The sequence below is a fragment of the Podarcis melisellensis genome (genome assembly GCF_964234715.1).
Source record: "Podarcis melisellensis genome assembly, chromosome: 1".
Taxonomy (NCBI): Eukaryota; Metazoa; Chordata; class Lepidosauria; order Squamata; family Lacertidae; genus Podarcis; species Podarcis melisellensis.
Genome location: NC_138528.1, coordinates 126,976,335 through 127,000,306, shown reverse-complemented (window position 1 = coordinate 127,000,306; position 23,972 = coordinate 126,976,335). Strand labels below are relative to the sequence as shown.

The 23,972-nt window shown below is 43.9% G+C and overlaps 1 protein-coding gene across 2 annotated transcripts in view; it reads right to left on the bottom strand.

Annotated features, from left to right (window-relative positions):
* The window catches only part of PARD3B (par-3 family cell polarity regulator beta), a 582,358-nt gene that overhangs the window by 33,556 nt on the left and 524,830 nt on the right, over window positions 1-23,972 (bottom strand). For both annotated transcript variants that reach the window (XM_081906208.1, XM_081906209.1), the window contains one exon: window positions 14,093-14,172. In XM_081906208.1, coding sequence (XP_081762334.1) covers window positions 14,093-14,172 — 80 coding nt within the window. The remainder of the gene's footprint in view (window positions 1-14,092; window positions 14,173-23,972) is intronic.

The window sequence follows — 23,972 nt, the reverse complement described above, 5'->3', positions numbered from 1 at the left end:
CGTGTCCCATTAAGAGAGCCATTAAGAGAGCAACGGACAAAATCCAACTCTCTCTCTTTCTCTCTCTCTCCCTTTCTGATCTTAGTCTACATCTCCAAAGTATTATTCTGGAACAACTGGTTTTAAAGGGTTCAGGGAGCTTTGTTTTGTTTCAGTTTTTAAAAGAAAATGTCCTCATTGATACCAGGACACCACTGCCCCTCCCGCAAGTTGAAATTTCTTTAGTTACTCCCTTGGAGATTACAGATCTGGTTGAACAGCTGCACTCCATGACTTGATGCTTTGACCTTGTGACCTCCTTGACTTCCTTCAAAAAGAATGCCTTTCAGTATAAAAGACCCAATTCAGCTTTCAGAAAAAACGGCAACTTGTTAATTACAGGCTTTGCTCCACTTTACATTAAGGAAGCACAAATTATTCCCCTTCCATTATCGGCGTCAAGCCTTTTCCCTTTTTTGTTCTTGTAGGTTGTATCAAATTTCTACTTCCCCTTAAAAGAGAAAGTCTTTCGGATTTCAGATGCAAACACACCTGACAATCTATGCATGGAGGTCTCCGTATTCAATAAGTGTCTTTCCCTGTTTTATGTTTGAGCTGAATACCTTGATCTAAGGGAACTTCCTTACAGGAGAAGCCAGAGAGTTTGGTCACAAATCCAGGCCACTTCTGTACTTACAAAAGCATGTTGGTTGTACAGCTGGATGCTGTTTAAAAGGCTGTAAAGAGTACAGCCCATAGCAGTGGTGACCAAACTAGACACAAAGTTACTTGTGTGAATGCAGCAGTTTTTAAAACTTTAAATAGCAGACAGGTAGTGGTGGTGTCAGGACTGGGACTACAGCGTACAGCAGTTTTTAACCACCCTCCCCACACCTTGTGGTCAGAATGAAAACCACCACTCTCATTCTACCATATGTGGTGGACATGTAGGAAAATACAGGTATTCTGGGAGAGTATACATGCAGAACTGCAAAAAATGCTAAAGATCTCTTTCAATAAAAAACCAGAGGCCTACCTCCTGGGAATAACAGATTTGGATATTCCACAAAAGAGGAAGGGTATCTTTTTATATGCGACGGCGGCAGCAAGAGTTTTGATCGCAGCAAAATGGAAGAGTAATGAAATCCCCTCTATACAAGATTGGATCCAAAAGCTGACAGAATATGCCGAATTAGATGGTTTATCAGAAAAAATAAAGAATAAATCAAAACAGGAATTTGTTTCTAAATGGGAGGTTTTCAAAGAATATCTGAAAAATAAATATAGTAGTTTAAATTCTGTTGCAGCATTCGAGGAACTTCAGTAATAGTTGCTAGGTAGATAGAAGAAATTAGATTTATTGAGAATAAGTTTAATTATGAAAAAAAATGTGTATTGGCAATAAGTAATATGAATTTGAAATATGGAATAGACGGGAGGTTGGGTCTTTAGTGTTAAGACCAATAGATGTTTTATTGTTTGCCAAGAAAATTATGTGTCTATGGTTATTTTTGTAATTTGTGTGTAATTTGGTATTTGTGTTTTTTTTGTGTGTTTTTTTACTTGTTGTATAAATAAATTTTCAAAAAAAGAAAAAAAGAGAAAACCACCACTCTCGAAACTGCATTTCATTCCAATAATAAATCTTGCTCTTGGGAGGGGAGAGGGGGAGGGATATTTCTTTGCCTAGACCATGGTGGGGAAAGGGTTAAACCCCACTCCTAGTATGCTGCAGGCCTGATCCTGACTGGCGGGCTCTGCAGCTGCCATTTAAACTTTTTAAAAATTAGGCATGGGTTCACACACTTAATGTCAGGTCCAGTTTGTGGGGAGAAAAACGGGAAGCTGTGCAAGATGGATCTTATGCAAAGGGGTGCACATATGAGGAAACCTAGAGGGTCTTTCGGCCTCACTTAGGTCTGGCATTCCTGTCAGTTTTGTGCTCAGCCACTTGTACTAAATGCTCGCTCGCAACTTTCATCCTAACACAGAGGGCACCAAATTGCTCCACAGTGGAGAGCCTCCCTTCTTCATCTCAAAGTAGTTTGGGGTTAGGTAGGGGTAGCTCACAGGGACGCGGGTGGCGCTGTGGGTTAAACCACAGAGCCTAGGACTTGCCGATCAGAAGGTTGGCGGTTCGAATCCCTGCAACGGAGTGAGCTCCCGTTGCTCAGTCCCTGCTCCTGCCAACCTAGCAGTTCAAAAGCACATCAAAGTACAAGTAGATAAATAGGTACCACTCTGGCAGGAAGGTAAACAGCGTTTCTGTGTGCTGCTCTGGTTCGCCAGAAGTGACTTAGTCCTCCTGGCCACATGACCCAGAAACTGTACACCTGCTCTCTCGGCCAATAAAGCGAGATGAGCGCCGCAACCCCAGAGTCGGCCATGACTGGATCTAATGGTCAGGGGTCCCTTATGTTTACCTAGGGGTAGCTCACAGACCATGACTGATCTGGAGGTGACTGCATTTCACCCTGCTAACCAGTCCATAGGGTGGCTCTGGCTGTCAGCTTGTCCCTCCTCCGCCTCACTGTTGCCCTTGCAAAACTCAGCAGAAGTCGACTCTCTCTGGCATTGTCTCTCTGGCTTATCCCTACTGCTGTGCTCCTTGCTTCTTCCTTCACCAGCACCAATGGGCAACAGCCACCTCTGGTGTCCTAACCCATGACCACATCTCTAAAACTGGTCTAGATTGCTTCCAGTTCCTTCTAGCTTGCTTAGCAACTCTGCCACAGTTCTGGCCCTAGATCTTTACATTCCTTTCAACAGCAATTGCTGTTCTTTCCATCCTGGACCAAGTTTTTGCAAGCAGATGGAACATAATACGGATGTTGGCTTCCACCCCTTGCACTCAGTTTAAGAGACAAAGGTTCAACAAAAAAGGCAGACACACACACACAAAAGAAACAGTGTGGTATGCCCAACATGATGAATGAAACATCCTAGTGTAAGCAAAATCAAACTGTCTTTGAGCTTGTAAATTTGACCCATGTGGAAAAACGATGACATGGAAAGCTGTGGTTGGACTGCAACACCTTCTCATAGCACTGTTGAAATGACTTGGTTAAGAATGTGATTTAATGATGACAGCTCAGTCCCATGAACTGTGCAGATGTTCCCCATTATGTGAGTATAGGGAAATAATAGGAAGCTGCTTTATATCAAGTCAGGTTACAACTCCGTATCGTCTTCACTGGCTGGGACTGCCTCTCCAGGGTTTCTGATAGCAGCATTCTCCAGTCTGACTGAGAGACATCAGGGGCTGAACCTGGGAGTTTTTGCATGCAAAGCGCAAGCTCTTCCATTGAGTCCTTTCCCAACAAGCAGAGGGTGAGGGCAAACCTCTGGCAAGCATTCCCTTCAGCCAGTAACAGCTAGCCCTGGCCCAGATGTTGGTCAGAAGTGTCTTAGATGTCACTCTAACAGGAATCTGCCTTCAATTAAACAGAGAAACTCGGAACTGGACTGTCAGCATGAGGCTCAGTGGTGGGATCCAAACAATTTCACTGTTGCCAAGTACTTTTGGCTGCGCAACACAACTTCCCCCTCCCTTTCCCTTTCCCTAAATCTGATCTGGAGGGCTAGGGGAAAACCCACAACACATTTAGGAGGTATATGGGAGGCACATAGAGAGAGGGAGAGGAAGTTCTGCCACACAGCCCAAAGTACTTGCACTAGCAGAACGACTTCGTTTAAGGTTACCAGATTTTTTTCAAAGAATCCGGGGACACTTTTTTTAAAAAAAAGAGAGAAAATAAAGTTATTTCAAAACAAATATTTTTAAAGAAATGAAGAAGTAATATCTTCTCTTCTGTGGTCTCCTCTCTCATGCGGCCTTCCTCTGGGCCCCAGCCTGATCTCTTGGAACACTATCTGCCATGGAGTAGGCTCGGGTCGGGCCACATGTCCTTGCCCTCCCGGTGCTCTCCTACCTCTCCTCCTCAGGGGCGGCAGCAGCGAGGCAAGGTTGGGGCTCCCCTCTTTTTTTTCCTTCCTCTTTCACTCTCTTCCTTCTCCTTCTCCTGTCCTCCTTCTCCCTGCGTCAGCTCCGGCGTTTTACTGGCCCCAGAGCGCCGCTGGGCAGTCGGCCGGGTGGCTGGGCGCTCTCGCTCCCGGCTCAATTTGGCTCATGGGGGGAGGTCAGCGGTTCCCCCAGTTGACATGCTGGGCATCCCTGGTTCCCCTTCAGCAGCGGCAGTGGTAGCAGCAGTCTCAGCAGCCCAGAGCCAGCCTGGTAGCTCAGTTGGCTCTGGCTGGCTTCAGGAGTTGCTTGCTGCCGTGGCGCCTGCCATTTTGCCTCGCCAGATATCCCCATATGATGTGTCTTGTGCCATTGAACCAATCATGCAACATTCATTCCCTACTAATAAATCTACAACACTTAAAATATAAATCCGGGGACATTAAATGAAATCCGGGGACGGATTTTGTCCGGGGACAGATTTGTAAATCCAGGGACTGTCCCCGGGAAGCGGGGACATCTGGCAACCATAATCTTAGTTTGATACAGCCCACAAAGTCAATAAGCATCGGTTTCAAACAGGGGACCCAGCATTTACTGGGGTGAAAAGAAGCTGAGCAAATATAAATTTACTGCACTGTTATATATCAAGCCAAACAAACAAACAAAAAATTGCTAAGGAAGATATATAACAGATCTGTCAGTTTGGCGATGGCAATGAAACACTCAGACTGGTGGCTGTTATCGCAAGCTTACATCTGCACGTAACCTTGCAAGGAAAAAAAAGTAATTGCAAACTCTGCATCTTGCTTCAACCTCAAGGGGAATATTCAAAATGGTAAGGTGACTCCAGAAGACAAATGCCTTCTACTGAGCAGATTAATTTTGCACAATGGCATGGGAGAGGCTGGATGGGAAGGGTGAATGTGTAAAAGAAAGAACATGAATCTAAGAAATCTCAGGGTGATTATGGACATGAATTAATGCATTCTTTCAAGGTTTGGCAAGGATGTCGAATTTATGCAAATACAGCAGTTGTATAATAGTGTTGACTACCCTCTTTGTCAAGTTATTATTTGATTCGCTCCTCTTAAATTACTGTAACAAATTATGCTGCAGGGAAGCGTCTGGTCCCTTGGGACATTTCACTTATTTAGTAGCCGGGGGAAACTAAAGCAGCCATGGCAAGTCCTGAATGTCAAAGGCATGAGCTACTGCAAGACAAACTATTTATCTGAGATAAGTCTAGATGTCCTTTATTAGGCCCATCTTAAACTTTAATGAGCCTGTGAAGATGGGAACATAGTAACTCCCCTCACCCATTTTCTTCACTGCTCCAGAAGTTATTTTCACAATGAGATCTCACCCTTTAGTCTTTCCAGTGTCCTTTATGGTACAAAATGTTGTTCTTGAACCAACACAAGGGCTGAGAAGAATCGAAACATTGATTTTTTAAGAATCAGCATTTCTTGCTAGAAAGGTGGCCAAGGTGCAGGAGATACATCATATTAATACCGATCATTAAAGGTCTCAGTGACTGACCTCTACTTCTGGTTAAGAGTCTATTTCTGGGTCCAAAGGAGAAACTTTTCACATCTAAAGGCACCAACAGTTCTCTAACTTGGAATGCTCCTAATTATCCCTTGTATAGAAGGAGTCTGCAGTGGAGCCAAAATCAGGAAGCAGGCTAATTTTAACTAGAGATAAAGGCTGGGTGACATTCAACATCAGTCATACTCAAAGTACACCCAGTGAAATAAAAACTTAAATAACTGAAGTCCATTGATTTCAATGGGTCTACTCTTGAGTATGAGCGACAATGGATAATGTCCATTAAATGGAAACCATTCAACGTATTTACATGTCACAGATGGAACCAGAAAACAGTTTGGAGGGGGAAGATTTTCAGGTATATTAACATTACCTTGCCTTATGGTCAAATTCACGGTACCAAAAAAGCCCTGCAGGTCTGGCAAGAATCATGGTATTTTCTTCCTAAGTGGGAAGCTTTAACATTGCTGAGTAACATTGCTCTATTCACCTTAGAGCCCTAGAGCAACTAGCGAGTGTGAAGATCTCTTATCTTTCCTGCAAATCCTTGGCTTTGCCTTTTACGCTTTTCCTTCCCTTCTGGAGATTAAATAACACAATCCGGTATAAGAATAAATATCCATCACTCCTGAGCCCTTGGGAAGGTCTGACTTAGCAGAAAGTTTCCCATACAAGGTTGCCAAATTATGACTTTAAATTTTTATTAGTATTAGGGCTTTTAAAAAATAAAATAAAAAAGACACGTTTGATTTGATTTGACTCTTGGTTATTTTCCTTTACAGCTTTTCATAACAGAGAACCCATGCCACCCTAGGACTCATGTTCCATTAACACTGATGCTTATTTAAAAAGTCAACGTTATTTAACAACCAGAACCTCCAAAGCAAAACAGCTAACTGAATTAATCAGCATGTTTATTTGCTTAGGAAGAAGCAGGCTTCTCCCACCTTCCTGCTCCCTGCCACCCAACCATTGGTATTAAACTGGGATAGCAATCTTGCTGATTAGTGGGCTGCAAACTGTCACAGCGCGCATCTGGTATACTTGTTATCTTTCCATAGAAATACCACCAGGCTGCACAAATGGCATTGCCAGTGGATTTTGGCTTCACTACATTCCCGCCCACTTTAATAGGGTATGACTGCATATCTCCACCAGCCACTTTCATAGCTAAGAATAATCCTTCATCAGGCTTATTAACTATGTGTCAGCGACAGGCTGGAAGGCAAAGAGTCGTGGGCGCTGTGGGCTAAGTCTCACAGAGGACTAAGACCCAGGTCAGTGGAAGGGAAAAGTTGGGAGGTGAAGGTAGCAGGACAGGGCTGAATGTCAATGGTCAATGTGAGTTCATACTTTGGCAGAGGGGAGCCAGAAACTGCTTCAGCCCCTCTTCAGCTGGCTCTCCTCCTCCACTGACACCCAGATCATGAAGAGCTTTGCACATTGCCCAGAAGAGGACCCAGGACCAGATTTAGGTCTGATGAGGCCCTAAGCTACTGAAGGTAATGGGGCCCTTTATATGCCCAGCTGTTCTTTGTCAACAACAAATTGTCGCTGTTTTTTTTGTGTTGAATATATGCTATATGGTAATTTATGGACCTAATAGGTATCTAAAGCCATTTGCCCATAACAAAATATGTACCGTATTTTTTGTTCTATAAGACTCACTTTTTCCCTCCTAAAAGGTAAGGGGAAATGCGTGTGCGTCTTATGGAGCGAATGCAGGCTGCACAGCTATCCCAGAAGCCAGAACAGCAAGAGGGATTGCTGCTTTCACTGCGCAGCGATCCCTCTTGCTGTTCTGGCTTCTGAGATTCAGAATTTTTTTCTTCTTGTTTTCCTCCTCCAAAAACTAGGTGCGTCTTGTGGTCTGGTGCGTCTTATAGAGCAAAAAATACGGTATTTTATCAAAGTAATTGTTTGATATACAATTAATACAGGTTTTTTTCCTTTATTTTTTGGGGGGGCCCTCAAGAGGGTGGGGCCCTAAGCTATAGCTTGTTTGGCTTATACATAAATCCGGGGCAGATTTGAGGGTAAACCATACACAGCACGGGTCTGTCCTTGTGGCTCATTGGAAGTTGAAACTGCTTCACATGTACTATTACGTTGTCGTCTTTATGAGGATATACGTTTGACTTTTATTACACCTGTTTTGCAAAAGTCCAGGAAAGAATCGGAATACCATAGTTTAAAACTACTGCTAGAGGACAAGAATCCCAAGACTACATTAAATGTAGCTAAATTCTGTGCGTCTGCAATCAATCGCAGGAAGCAAGTGGTATCCCATAATGTTCAAACCCCTAAATGTTAATTACAAGGGACACGCTAACAATTAATTTTAATTTTTATATTTAAAGCCTTGTTATATTCATATTGTCCCTTGTATTTCTGATATTTTTTATGATCTGTGATATTGTGTGTGTTGACGCTGGTCTGTGACCGTATTAATAAATTCATTCATTCATACATAAATCCGGCACTGGGGGGATCCCTCTCCCTCGACAGAGTCTACGGCTGCTTGGGAGGAGTCCAGAAGGAGAGGGCTAGAGATGGACACAGAGACCAAACGCCAGCTCCAGCAACACCTTCAACTAGGGCAAACTAGCCTAGATGAACTCCGTTGTGTTTTTACTACAGTGGTACCTCGGGTTAAGTACTTAATTCATTTCGGAAGTCTGTTCTTAACCTGAAACTGTACTTAACCTGAAGCACCACTTTAGCTAATGGGGCTTCCTCCTGCTGCTGCTGTGCCACCACTGCACGATTTCTGTTCTCAACCTGAAACAAAATTCTTAACCCGAGGTAATATTTCTGGGTGAGCGGAGTCTGTAACCTGAAGCGTATGTAACCTGAGGTACCACTGTATTGTGAACAAAAGCCGATTGCCATTCATGTCATCTTCGCCTGACCTGTGGATGAACCTGCATTCCTGACAGTCCCTGAATGCTAATGAAAGGCAAAATCTGGGATTCCCTCCGAACTCGTGCCAAAGTATTGCAGTCATTTTGCAGCTCCCCAAAACAGAAATTGATCCATCAAACTAGGGTTTGTAGTTAACACCCCAAAACCCAACAGTGTCCAAATCATTTCAAACCAGTGCCAAAGTTCGGCAACAGTTTTGCAGCGAAAACTCCACAATTTTCAGCCCCCCCAACTGAGTAATTTGAACTGAAACTGAAGGTCATAGGTATCACCCCCAAACGCAACCTTGTCTGATTCACTCCAAGCTGTTGCCAAGGTTAGCCAATAGTCCAATAGCCTGTTTTTCAGCAAATACCCTAAGTCTGCAGAGCCCCACCAAACTGAGTAATTGATACTCGGACTTGAGGGTCATCGGTATCAAGCCAAAGCCCAACATTGTCCGATTCACTCTCAACTGGTATCTGCCAAGTATTCCTGGTGAGTGGACAAGTGAGGTTCAGTCTGCCTCTTCCCGTCCCTGGCAGGTAAATCTAAAGCAAAGCATTGGGGTGGAATTCAAGGTAGTGCTAACTGTGGAATGTATGAGTAAAGCAAAGGTAAAGGGACCCCTGACCGTTAGGTCCAGTCGTGGTCGACTCTGGGGTTGCGGTGCTCATCTCACTTTACTGGCCAAGGGAGCCGGCATATAGCTTCCAGGTCATGTGGCCAGCATGACTAAGCCGCTTCTGGCGAACCAGAGCAGCGCAGGGAAACACCGTTTACCTTCCCGCCAGAGCAGTACCTATTTATCTACTTGCACTTTGACGCGCTTTTGAACTGCTAGGTTGGCAGGAGCAGGGACTGAGCAACGGGAGCTCACCCCATTGCGGGGATTTGAACCGCCGACCTTCTGATCAGCAAGCCCTAGGCTCTGTGGTTTAACCCACAGCGCCACCCGAGCGAGGCTTTTTCCTCACGCAACATGCCTTTCCCCCCTCTCCTCCCCTTATTTGCTAAGCCATTTCAAGGGAGCAGCAACTGCTCTGCATTTATTCTGAAATATTTGCCTGTTGCCACACAATTCTCAAACAAAAATAAAATCAAATATAAAACCTCACATCTTGTACCAGCTGAAATATCAATTTTCAGAAATAATAATCTAAATTTGCTTATGCTATTTAAAGGACGGCATTCCAGATATTATTACTTAAACTAGAGGCTGCCACAAATGCCCCAGCCTCTAATCTTCCAACTGACTAAGCAAAAATGAAACCCCTTCTACCCTCAGAAACGCAAAGGCTATGGAACATCTTGATTGCTTCTTAAACCCTTTCCAAATACATATCCAGAACAGAGATAAAAACTGAAGTTTGGAAAAGCAGAGAGTAAGATTAATGGCTTGATTTAGACTTAGAATCGATCAGGAAAGGAGATCTTTGTGTTCGTGTGAACAATGTAAATCTGCTAAACTCCCCGCAGAAGCTGCAGTCAAAGTAGTAAACAAGATGTTGAGGTGGAGGAGAACTGAATGGAAAATGATATTGAAAAAGCTCCTATGTAATATAAATCAATAGTACATGCACAGCTGGGTACTATATTCAGTTCTGATGATCTATTACAGAGCAGATGTAAAAGAAATAGAGGGGATTTGGAGATGAGATGGAAGACAGCAGTGGCTGCAGGCCTAGAAATGACTTGAAGTTGAAGGCGCAGAAGGAATGGAATAGATCTGTTAGAGAGAGGAAATGAGTGGAAGGACGCAATCAAAGGACGGAAGCAAAGACCTGGACGGGGGGGTATGTTTGGCTCAGCCTTTTAAGCTGCTCCTTTATGGAAACTTTAGTAACTTTCTGCAATATATAACTTTCCAGTGGGACTCACAACGCAAATGGACAGTAGCGGAGAAGAATTTCCGAAGATTAAAAACGGATCTTGAAGATATCTCATTACCTGAGGCATGCAGGAAAACAGTGGGGAGCCAAACTAAACTTTTAAGGAAGATAGCTCCTCTGATACTAAGTTAGCAAATTACGGCCCATATTAGTCACAGATGTGAATTAAAGAGATAGTCTGAAATGTAAAAATCCCCTTTAAACTGGAGAACATTATTAACAGTTCTTAGTGTATAGTCAAAGAAAGTTAAAGCCTGGGAAAGCTTTTCTTACAGGAGAGACCCAATAAATCCAGACTGATATTCTTAATACTGTTTAATATAAGCCACAGCCTTTAGGAAATATAATGCAAAACAGAACTAAAATAATGCTGTACATAGATGGCTACCTCTTAGATTTAGAGCATTTTTGCATTACTTCTGAAAGGTGCCCCTGTCCCAGATTGCTCACTATTCAAAATACTAGGGGGAGTGAAATTAAGATGCCAATTCCCTTTATTGGGATTCTGCCCTGTTATACTGCATCAATGAAAGCATGGCATGAACACAGTGAGTGGCATTCAACTAAGTTTTATTCAAAGTAGACCCACTAAAATGGATGAAAATTGCTCCATTAGAGCCGTTGATTTTAGTGCGCCCATTCTGAGCAAAGCACAGTTGAGTAACACCCAGTCTCTTAAGAGCGCAACACTTTCTTGTAAAAATATACTGACAGGATTCCTTGAGTAAAAACATGGGCGGCCAGGAAAATAAGGAGAAGTGTGGAGGCACACTGCCGTTTAGCAGACGTCAGATCTTTGAACACTTTTGTAGGACTGCTCAAGGGAGGCAGCAAAGCATCTTTAACCAGAACCCATCCTTCTCAAAGTGAAGACAGGGATAGTGAAGACAAAGTACTAAGACAGGGATAGCCGACGTGGTGTCATGTAGATATGGGCCACAACTCCAATTGTAGACCCAGTCGGTTTAGCGAATTGTCAGGGATGATGGGAGTTGTAGTCCAATAACATCTGGCAGGCACCATGCTGGCTGTCCGAGTACTAAGAGAAAGGCACCGGTTACATAGAATCATTGAACTGTAGAACTGCCAGGGAAGCCAAGAGTCATTTAGTTCAACCCCCTGCAATGCAGGAATCACAACTCAAGCATCCATGACAGGTGCCCATCAAACAGAATAATAGAATCAAAGATTTGTAGAGTTGGAAGGGACAACAAGGACCATATAGGCCAACCCCCTGCAACAACAACAATAATAATTTATTTATACCCCACCCATCTGGCTGGGTCCCTCCAGCCACTCTGGGCGGCTTCCAACAAAATACTAAAATACAATAACCTATTAAACATTAAAAGCTTCCCTAAACAGGGCTGCCTTTAGATGTCTTCTAAAAGTTTGGTAGTTATTTTTCTCTTTGACATCTGGTGGGAGGGCGTTCCACAGGGCGGGTGCCACTACCAAGAAGGCCCTCTGCCTGGTTCCCTATAACTTGGCTTCTCGCAGCGAGGGAACCGCCAGAAGGCCCTCAGCGCTGGACCTCAGTGTCCGGGCAGAACGATGGAGGTGGAGATGCTCCTTCAGGTATACTGGACCGAGGCCATTTAGGGCTTTAAATACAGGAATCTTTTGCCCAGCATGGGGCTCAAACCCATGTCTCTGAGATTAAGAGTCTCATGCTTCACTGACTGAGTCAGGTTTATTAAGGATAGTTATCGTTTTCCACTACCAATAGTCCCAAAGTGATTTACAACCGGAAGAAAAACACCACAATGAAAATACATATTAAAACCACAACCAGAATAAAAACATCCAACCCCAAATGCCTGGGAGAAGGAAAAGGTATTTTCTTGGTTCCAAAATGATGACCAAGTTGGTGCCAGGCGTCCCTGAGGAGAGGGTTGTGACACGTCAAATGGAAGTATTTCTTTTTCCCTGACTCAGACAAACCATGGTTTGCTCATCAAGTGGCCAGAATTTCAAAGCACAGTGGTACCTCGCAAGACGAAATTAATTCGTTCTGCGAGTTTTTCGTTCTAAGAGTTTTTTTGTCTTGCGAAGCACGGATTCCTTGGGTATTAACGGTTTTAAGAAAAAGGAAACAAACTCGCAAGACATTTTCGTCTTACGAAGCAAGCCCATAGGGAAATTTGTCTTGTGAAGCAACTCAAAAAACGAAAAACTCTTTCGTCTTGAGAGTTTTTGTCTTACGAGGCATTCGTCTTGCGAGGTACCACTGCATGTGATACAGTCTAAGAGAAAACATTACCGCTGCGGTCACTTCTGTGTCGTCACAAGCAAAGGCTCCTGAAGGAAGCAGGTCCCTTTTAAGGTGGGGACCTCATTCATCACGGGACGCCACTGGCTACCTAGAGGAAACTGGAAACCTACTCAACGTTCCCTCAGAGATTGCTAGCTGTTAAGCAGCATTCAAGTAAGGCTTCTCTGGTTTCCAGGCCCACTGGGAGCTGTCCGTGGTGCTGACCACATCCTTACTTGCCCTTTTCCAAGACTTGACCTCCACTTGTTACCTTGTTTGTGGAACCTGCCCCTTGCTAGCCATCCTGGAACCTGAACTCACCATCCGTATTCATGTTTGTGGACCTGTCTTCCTGGAATTTGACCTGGGCTCGGCCGAACTCTGCTCCCCAGGCCCTGCCTTGCCACAGTGAGCTCAGGAAGCCAGTAGCAGGGATGGGGAGGGAGGAGAACAACTGGCTGCTGACTTGCTCTCCGCATGACCATGAATATGGAGTTAACTACGCAGGAAATTTACAGATACTTGGAGGATGTAGTGTGGAGCTGTCACTGCTTAGAGGACACACACATCAATGTGGTGTGTGTCACTGTGATCTCTGGTCAAATCTGATTTTCACGGTTCTGTAGCTCTCTAGGGAGTATGCAGGGAAAGGTGAAGCAACCCCACAGGTGTGAAAGTCGCAGGTACTACCCAACAGGTGTTTGGTGATGAGTAACACACACTGTGCCTAGGGCATCTTTGGTTCTGATTTTGCAAATCTGAGAAGGAACGGAGTGGTTGTGTAACCTTCTAAAAATAAAGGAGCAGAGTTTTGATTAGGAACGCAACTCTTCTTCTTCTTAATTAAATTTCTATACTGCCCTTCACCTGAAGATCACAGGTTTACTACACCCCCCCCCATAATCAAGAGAAATTCTAACAATTGTCCTCACTTCCAATGTTCTTTAGTCACAGAGCAGAGTTACAGCACAATCCTGTGCTCAGATGTTTGTCCTATTTATTCCCAGGTAAGTGTGTAAAGGATTGCAACCTTAGTGTATTGGGAGAAGGAAACCAGAAACCAAGTTCTTTTCACTCACCTCTGAAGCCACAAACGGCTGCACTGCTGAACTTTTCACAGCACAATTCTGTCATTGCTAGCTATGGTTTTTTTCCATTGTAAATTCTGTCTCAGGCTCTGCTAAGACCTGCTATAACTCTTGTGGAACAAGCTCCCTCTATGTCATATTCTTCTTCGGCAGATCATGACTCTTGCTGACATGTTCATTGAGAGAGACTTTACTCTTCCTCCCCCCCCCCCTCCTTCCAAATTGGCTGGCTAAATTATTAACACAGCTATAAAGATGGCACTAAATCATCAGAAGAAGGGCAGTACGACAAAATTGCAGAATAATCTCTCATTTCGTTGCCAGATGTCTGTTTGATGCAGATTTTGCTAAACAGTGCGACAATAGCAGAAAACCCGCCTGCGGAAGCAGTGTGCCTGTGTGTGCTTATACATGTACGTATATACAAGAGAGTGAGAGTATGTAAATCTAAAACAGAAGTTACCTGGGTAAGGAGGCATATTGTCTTTCTCTTCCCTCAAACTGGAGATGGTGTGAAGTCCCATCTGGAGTTTTTCCAGGCACCTGTGGAGAACAGCATAATGAGAGATGACGATCAATTATTCAACCCAGTTACTGACAATGTTTCTCAAAATGATAATCAGAGAACAAATGAGGCGCCAGCATGCCAAAATCAACAAAGAAAAAGCGCTGAGGCTCAAGGGGAACCCACATTAATCTTACCACTATTATTAACACTAAATATATACATAGAACAAAAGAGTGCTTGTTTTGCCATTCTTTTTGCAGTCCAGAAGAGATGCCGTCAATTTGTACATAACATGGGGCAACAGAAAAAGAGGTTCTGTATCCTACAGTCCATAAAAAAATAAGAAAAAGAATCAAGAATAATATTGGATAATAATAATAATAATAATAATAATAATAATAATAATAATAATAATAATAATTTATTATTTATACCCCGCCCATCTGGCTGGGCCTCCCCAGCCACTCTGGGCGGCTTCCATAGAAACCAAAAATACAGTAAAATATCACACGTTAAAAACTTCTCTGAACAGGGCTGCCTTAAGATGTCTTCTGAATGTCAGGCAGTTGTTTATCACTTTGACATCTGCTGGGAGGACGTTCCACAGGGCAGGCGCCACTACCGAGAAGGCCCTCTGCCTGGTTCCCTGTAGCTTTGCTTCTCGCAATGAGGGAACCGCCAGAAGGCCCTCGGTGCTGGACCTCAGCGTCCGGGCAGAATGACGGGGGTGGAGACGCTCCTTCAGGTATACTGGACCAAGGCCGTTTAGGGCTTTAAAGGTCAGCACCAACACTTTGAATTGTGCTCGGAAACGTACTGGGAGCCAATGTAGGTCTTTCAAGACCGGTGTTATATGGTCTCGGCAGCCGCCCCCAGTCACCAGTCTAGCTGCCACATTCTGGATTAGTTGTAGTTTCCGAGTCACCTTCAAAGGTAGCCCCATGTAGAGTGCGTTGCAGTAGTCCAAGCGGGAGATAACCAGAGCATGCACCACTCTGGCGAGACAGTCAGCGGGCAGATAGGGTCTCAGCCTACGTACCAGATGGAGCTGGTAAACAGCTGCCCTGGACACAGATTTGACCTGTGCCTCCATGGACAGCTGTGAGTCCAAAATGACTCCCAGGCTGCGCACCTGGTCCTTCAGGGGCACAGTTACCCCATTCAGGACCAGGAAATCCCCCACACCTGCCCGCCTCCTGTCCCCCAAAAACAGTACTTCTGTTTTTCTTCACTTCACTTCTGAAGTGAAAGCAGCCATTGTTCATTCTGGACCATCTTAGGACTTGGGCCCAAGATAGCTACTGTATTTTTCGCTCTATAAGATGCACCCAACCATAAGACGCACCTAGTTTTAGAGGAGGAGAACAAGAAAAAAATATTCTCTCCCTCTCTGCGCAGAGCCCCTTCAGCGAAACGGCAGGAGGAACGGAGCCCCTTCCATTTCTCCTCGGCTTCGCTGAAGGGGCACTGCGCAGAGAGGGAAAGCTGCACTGTGCCTCTCCAGCGAAGCGAAGCCAGGAGAGCAAGAGGGATTGGTGCACACCAACCTCTCTTGTTCTCCTGGCTTCAGCGAAAGCAATGTGAAGCCTCCAGAGCACAACGGGAGCTCCCGCTGCACTCCAGAGACTTCACGTTGCTTTTGCTGAAGCCATGGAGCCTGCATTCGCTCCATAAGATGCACACACATTTTCCCTTACTTTTTAGGAAGGGGAAAGTGCGTCTTATAGAGTGAAAAATACGGTATATCTGAACTGCGATGCATGCCATCAATAGGGTGCACAAGTCTCCCCAACTCAGTTCTCCAATTTACAAATGGGAATATTGTTAGGGTGACAACATAAATTAGTGTTAAAATATTTTGCACCCCCAAAGTATACTGGGAAGGAATAATCATTAACTGAAATAGCTCAGAACCCACATCTGTGTTCACTTTCCACCTCCTTATCGCTCCCATTTTTTTGCAAGGCAGCAGCAGCCTCCAGCTACAACTATAGTTTGTCAACTCAGACGCAATGAAAACCATATGTTAGCACACACCATGGTTTGAAAACCTTTTTGTAGCCATCCTTTCTGATTCTGGTTTGCTGGCTGATCTCAAAGCATGACCTGTCAATTCTCAACTGTGGGTGGACATGCTATCTACACTGAGCCAATTGCCTTATTAATGTGAATAAAATATGGGCTCCTGATCACTACCTCCCTCCCCACCCCTCGCCAGGGCCACAACGACACAAGCTTTTGCTTCCATTTTAAGTTAATGGCAGTTACTTGGTATGGCTGAACCCAGAAGTTATTTATTTATTGACATATTAATAGTCTACCTTCCCCTGCAAAGATCTCAGGACAAAGAACAGTGAAATTACACTTCGAAACGCCAATCTGCAACACGTTAAGTGCAGAATAAAATTCACATTTCAATCAATCATCAAAATGCAAATGCCTACAAATTCTAGCTGAACATTAAAACTTTCCAAAGGCTGGAGTGATTTAGTCATGCTTTCTCCTGGCATGTAAATGGGAAAGAAAGAGCGAGAGTTGACGGAGAAGACCCTCTCAGATCACTGCATGATGTTTGACACCTGATGGCAGAATGCAAGTCTGAGCCTCCCTAGCTGATCTTAACACACCCCGGCAGGACTATATTTAGAGAGGCATTCAAGTTTTTAAAGTCCCAGGTCATTCGGGACTTGATAAGTCATGGCCAATACATTGAGTCAACCTCAAGGGCAGTCCTCCACAGAGCACGTTTCCTACATTTATAACTTGCCATGGAACTCTTGGCGGAATGCATGTGATTCCCAGGTAACCACCCCATTTGAAATTATGGCATACAATATTGGTTTGGCTCCTTACACCTGCTTTTGCCAACCTGGTGCTCTCTAGAAGTTGTTGAATTTTGACTCCATCAGCCCCAGCGGCTTGGCCAAGGCTGATGGGAGTTGTAGCCAATAAATAAATAAATAAATATGGAGGGTACCAGGTTGGAGGAAAGCTGTTAATAAAAATGAAAGATGATTTCAAGCATTGACATAAGGATAAACCATGGTTAATTTAAAAGATAGGTGAAGTATGAGCAGAGGCTTATGCATGTAACACTAAACCATAGTTTGCCATTACGACTGGACGAGATCAATGTCTGCTGATGACTCAAAGTATTAAGAGCTTCTTCAAATGTACTTGTAATTCTCTAGCAAACGCAGGAGCTGCTGTGGCTGGATTCCCTCTTTCTTACATTAGCATGTGTTCCCATCCTGCTACCGCTTGAATCAGCACTTATATAAAGCAATGTACTAAGAGGGCATTTGAAATATTTTTTCTATTACTTCCACTCTTTGCTCCAGCGCAGATTAACGGAAGAGAAAGGGGACAGGATTTAATGTCTTTTTGAAACATTATTAACAATTTATGTAAATTTATTTTTATATTGTGTTCATTTTGTCTCTGCATATATTGCATAATGCGCACACAATCTAAAATTAACATGTTCTTCAGGATTCTACGATTCTACAGCTTAAACCGCACTTCTTCCAGTCCTGCAATTTATGCATAGCATGTCAAGTTTTGCTGAAGACGAGCTGCTGTGACAGAAAGGCTGTGTGAAACAAACTGCACAAAGGTTTGTTCCTCTGTACAGTGGTACCTCGGGTTAAGTACTTAATTCGTTCCAGAGGTCTGTTCTTAACCTGAAACTGTTCTTAACCTGAAGCACCACTTTAGCTAATAGAGCCTCCCGCTGCCGCCGGAGCCCGATTTCTGCTCTCATCCTGAAGCAAAGTTCTTAAACCGAGGTTATTTCTGGGTTAGCGGAGTCTGTAACCTGAAGTGTATGTAACCTGAAGCGTATGTAACCCGAGGTACCACTGTATGCAAATGTTTTGTGCATAAACTCTCCGGGCACGTTTCCCTGGACAACACCCCAACTTGACCAATATTATTATATTAAAGCAGTGCTTCCCAAACTTTGGGTCAAACCTGTGGGGAAGAAACAACAGCCCTAAGACACCAGAGCTGTCCTGTTTCTCAGAGCGTGCTTATGCGTTCACAAATGACGTTCATTCACAACGGTGAAATGATTATGAGCAAAGTACATTGTGATTTGGCTCACAAACCAGAACCTGACATGTGGTGTATAGCACGTATCAAACTCTGCTTGACAGCTGACATCATGTGACATCACAGGAAGTCCCACCCATAATGGTTGTATCACTATGATACCACAGGAAGTCCGTCCCCTGTCAAAAGAGTTTGATGTGAGGTATACATCTAATATTACTCCCTGCTGTTCCTGCCCTGGGCCGTTTTCATTTTGAAAAAAAATATTGGCCTGTGAAAACTTGTTGGCTTGGTCTAACCTCTGCTTTAATTTTCTACCACTCTCCAGAACACTACTGTGGAAAATTTAGAAGGGTATCCTGCAGCCTCCCTGCCCTGCCTGAAGAATAGCTGCTTGAGGATAGTTGTGTTATGCTGAAGCTTGTATTTTGCCTTTGTGATAAAAATTACTGTAACTGTAACATCTTTTAAAATATATATAATTATTTGTTATTATTTTTCATAGGTTTCGGAAACATGTGTTTAGCCATATATAGAAGAAAAGCAAGATGGTGCAAAATTCAAATCAAAACTACCAAGAACAGTACCAAAAGAGACATCCAATTCTGAACCATGAAGAAGTCACTTCCAGCACAGAAATAAAAACAAAAGCTTCAGAAAAAAATGAAGTTTCGTAACAACCATAAATTGGGTGCATACCTGAGGGACTTCCCTTTTGTTTCTGAAACATTTGGATAGGTAACATATGTGTCTCTGTGTTTATTTCCTGTAGCTAAACACAGTTTACAGGAAAGTATTTCTATTAAAGCTTTCTGCCATACCCTCTTGTGCCATAACATCAGAGAAGCTGCTTTAAGAACCTTCTGAAATGTGGCTACTGTCATCTGTGCTACTACGAATAGATAGCTAATCGAAGCTTTTATCTGTCAGCTCAATATTGTCACTCATGAACAAGTATAGCAAAGCAAATCCAGGAGTCTTCTTAAACAGATCGGTGGGTGATTTTGATTATTTCTCCAAATATATGATCCCAGAACACTGACAACTTGGGGCACATCCACCAGATATGTTTATAGCTACCTCTATCCCATCATCTCCATTCTGAAGGAAATCAGCCCTGAGTGCTCACTGGAAGGACAGATCCTGAAGCTTTGGCTCCAATTCTTTGGCCACCTCATGAGAAGAGAAGACTCCCTGGAAAAGACCCTGATGTTGGGATAGATGGAGGGCGCAAGGAGAAGGGGATGCCAGAGGACGAGATGGTTGGACAGTGTTCTCGAAGCTACAAACATGAGTCTGACCAAACTGCGGGAGGCAGTGGAAGACAGGAGTTCCTGGCGTGCTCTGGTCCAGGGTGACACGAAGAGTCGGACACAACTAAATGACTAAACAACAACAAACAACAACATCCCATCATCAGGTTACCTGAACATCCCTATGAATACACAATAATTTTACTGGAGTTAAGGTACCATTTTTGCATTGTTTTCAACATTAATTCTAAAATACTAGTAGAGGTGGATTTGTATGAAAGCATTTCCCATATTTTCACCCATGTCTTTCAGCTTTGTTTGCCACATATCACACCACAGAGGTTGTGCCGCAGTGTAGAAATGTCACAGTCAAAACAGATGATGTTGCTTAAAAGTAGGATTGCCTAACTTTATTGTAAAACTTTGGCTGACTCTGCAGGGAAATAAGTGGTGTGTCTTGATACTAATGTTTCCCTTTTGCCTTTTCCACACCTGAAAGTATGCCTGTATGATAGTGTGTTGGTGAGTTAAACTAGATTTAATATACTTTTTTCACATATGGACGGGCTAGGAGCTGGAAATAAAGTCAGCTGGACCCACTGACCTTCCTGCCTGTCCCCGATAAAGGATAACAAATGTCTCATCTGGTATGCCTCATAATAATTTACAGTAATTGCAATATCTGAAGGAAATCTTTTTGGGAAATGAAACAATAGGAGGAGTCTCTGTCGCGAATTCGCCGCGGCGCTTTAGAGTTCCAGGTTCTTCAGTGCAGTATATTTATGGTAAGCTATATATACAAATACAGTGGTACCTCGGGTTAAGTACTTAATTCGTTCCGGAGGTCCATTCTTAATCTGAAACTGTTCTTAACCTGAAGCACTACTTTAGCTAATGGGGCCTCCTGCTGCCGCAATGCTGCTGGAGCATGATTTCTGTTCTCATCCTGAAGCAAAGTTCTTAACCCGAGGTACTATTTCTGGGTTAGCGGAGTGTGCAACATGAAGCGTATGTAACCTGAAGCGTATGTAACCCGAGGTACCACTGTATCTACAGGCTATAATGCACAAGCAGTTCATACAGTCAAACAGAGTACCTGGCTGCACCTTAAGGCAAACAGGAAGACCTCTAACTCTCTCTCTCTGACCACACTCCTCTACACCACCCACTTACTGCTGGACAAGGTTTCTCTTTTAAACCGATGACAGCCAATCAACTGACAGCACATTACTACTGCGTCATTCTGACCCAGCACTTCCCCAGAAAGTATTGCAGGCTGATTACATCAGCCAGTTGCATCAGCTAGCAAACCTCAAGCCTGCAGACTTAGTATCTCACACAGCATTCTGTGAATCCCGACAGTCTCTGCTGGCCAAATTCCCAAAGTACTGAGATGGAAGGCCGAGGCTCCGCTGCTTACCACACAAGTCCAGGACAACAATGATCAGGGAGGGGAGCATCTTTTCTCCTTGTAGAACAGCCTTTCTCAACCTGTGGGTCCCCAGATGTTGTTGAACTACAACTCCCATCGCCCCTAGCTAGCAAGGCCAGAGCTCAGGGATGATGGGAGTTGTAGTCCAACAACATCTGGGGACCCACAGTTTGAGAACCGCAGTTGTAGAACCTGCAAGGAAGTTCTGTCAAGGTACATTTCCATATGTGAGGCTGCAAAGAGCCCAGGAAATAAGAGGTGTAAGAGAAGAAACTTGGGACCTCCTTCCTCAGAAGTCTCCGAGACAAAAATGCATCAGGATTAGGGGTAACAGAGTTATCAAACCTTTGCTCCGATTCAGTCAGTCTTGTTATCCAAGCCACATTCCATCCATTCATTTAATTCCTTGCATTTCACAATTCCCAGCAGCCATGGCTGTTGCTTTGGAGATATGCAACCAAGAACCTGCATTTCAGGACCTTGTGATGTTCCATCTTTGAATTTATGGTCATGTCATGGAACGATGACACCAGAAGGCATGACAATAGGAGTTTATTAAGAAATCTGATTGCATTCTACAGGGTTTGGACAAGCGCGATGGAGTTACTATGGAGTTATTCTTTCACTATAAAAAGTAATCGTGCTTGCTTATTGTATTCATGGCACGCTCCACACATCCAAAGCTCTCCATGGAGTGTTTAGGAGTCCTTTATCGCTTTGATGATCAAGGTGTACTCCACCATGAGATGACACTATTTTTATACCATTATTTATTATCCATCATTTTGAGAAGAAGATCAAGGTGGCTTACATTATACCTTCACAACAGCCTGTGACATAGGTTAGAATAATAGAGTTGTGAGGGACTCTGTGGATCATCTAGTCTGGGGGTCTGAAAACTTTTTCAGCAGGGGGCCGGTCCACTGTCCCTCAGACCTTGTGGGGGGCCAGACTACTTTTTTGGGGGGGAGAAATGAATGAATTCCTATGCCCCACAAATAACCCAGAGATGCATTTTAAACAAAAGCACACATTCTACTCATTTAAAAACACCAGGCAGGCCCCACAAATAACCCAGAGATGCATTTAAAATAAAAGGACACATTCTATTCATGTAAAAACACGCTGATTCATGGACAGTCCGCGGGCCGCATTTAGAAGGCGATTGGGCCGGATCCGGCCCGTGGCCCTTAGTTTGCCTACCCATGATCTAGTTCAACCTCCTTGCAATGCTGGCATATGCAGCTGTCACTTCCGGGGATCGAACTTGCAACCTTGGTGCTTATCAGCACCACGGTCTAACCAACTAAGCTGTCTGAGCTAGATTGTGACTGGGCCAAGCCATTCAGTGAGCTGATTAGACAAATGGCTTAGCAGACATTTAAACCCAGGTCTCACAAAGTGACATCTGGCACAATAGCCACTGTACCAGAAAGTAGCCTTTTAGTTTTTTCAGATGTAGAGTCCATCCTTCACCCCAACCTGCTACTTGTTACCTAGTTTTCAGTTGTTATTATAGAAGCCCAACTTTCTGCTGCCTTCTCCCTTCCCTTTCTCCTTCATTTCCCACCATCTTCCCACTGTTTCCCATATTCTTTAAAAACCCACTAAGGGACTTAAAGGGACTTAAAAGAAAAGGAATAGTTGTGCTCCTGGTGTGACCCAACCCAAGGTTGTCTCACAGCACAGCTTTGGGTCCCCAACCCTCTAGCTTATTGTATTGTAATAATAATAATAATAATAATAATAATAATAATAATAATAATAATAATAATAATAATTTATTTATACCCTGCCCATCTGGCTGGGTTTCCTCAGCCACTCTGGGCGGCTTCCAACAGAACACTAAAATACAATAACCTATTAAGCATTAACTGGAGGAGACTCTTGAGAGTCCCATGGACTGCAAGAAGATCAAACCTATCCATTCTTAAGGAAATCAGCCCTGAGTGCTCACTAGAAGGACAGATCGTGAAGTTGAGGCTCCAATATTTGGACACCTCATGAGAAGAAAAGACTCCTTGGAATAGACCCTGATGTTGGGAAAGATGGAGGGCACAAGGAGAAGGGGACAACAGAGGACAAGATGGTTGGACACTGTTCTCAAAGCTACCAGCATGACTTTGACCAAACTGCGGGAGGCAGTGGAAGACAGAAATGCCTGGTGTGCTCTGGTCCATGGGGTCACGAAGAGTCGGACACAACTAAACAACAACAACAGCAATTCAGCATTAAAAGCTTCTCTAAACAGGGCTGCCTTCAGATGTCTTCTAAAAGTTTGGTAGTTATTTTTCTCTTTGTCATCTGGTGAGAGGGCGTTCCACAGGATGGGTGCCACTACCCAGAAGACCCACTGTCTGGTTCCCTGTAACTTGGCTTCTTGCAGCGAGGGAACCGCCAGAAGGCCCTCGGTGCTGGACCTCAGTGTCCCGGCTGAACGATGGGCGGTGGAGACGCTCCTTCAGGTATACTGGACCGAGGCCGTTTAGGGCTTTAAAGGTCAGCACCAACACTTTGAATTGTGCTCGGAAACCTATATATTATATTTATATGCCACCTTTATCTTTCAAGGAGCTCAAAGTGGTTCTCTTCTTCCCCATTTCATCCTTACAACAATCTTGTGAGGTAGGATAGCTTAAGTGAGATGGTGAATGGCCCAATGTCAGCCAGTGACCTTCATGGCTGAATGGGGATTTGAACCCTTGGTCTCCCAGGTCACAGTCCAACACTCTAACCATTACGCCACACTGTACTCCAATGCGCTGCACCTCGCTGGCTCTGTGTTTTAACATAATCTCGACTGAGATTCAGAAAATCAGCATCCTGTGTCTTTTTCTTTCTTCTTCCGTTTTTTTGCCAGAAAAACAACAGGTGTTTCAGGGAGGGAAAAACAACGATAAACACCGTCGCTGCTCCTTGCCGTCACACTTGTAATTTAAGCAGTTAATATGACTTTAAATAAATGGGAACTCTGCTGACAGACCAGCCTGGAATACTGTACTTATTCTTGTTTTGTGGAAAAATGAAACGAGTCCATACTCCTGGAGCCAAGGAAATAGAAAATAAATACCGCTATCTGCTTGATCAGGAATGCCCA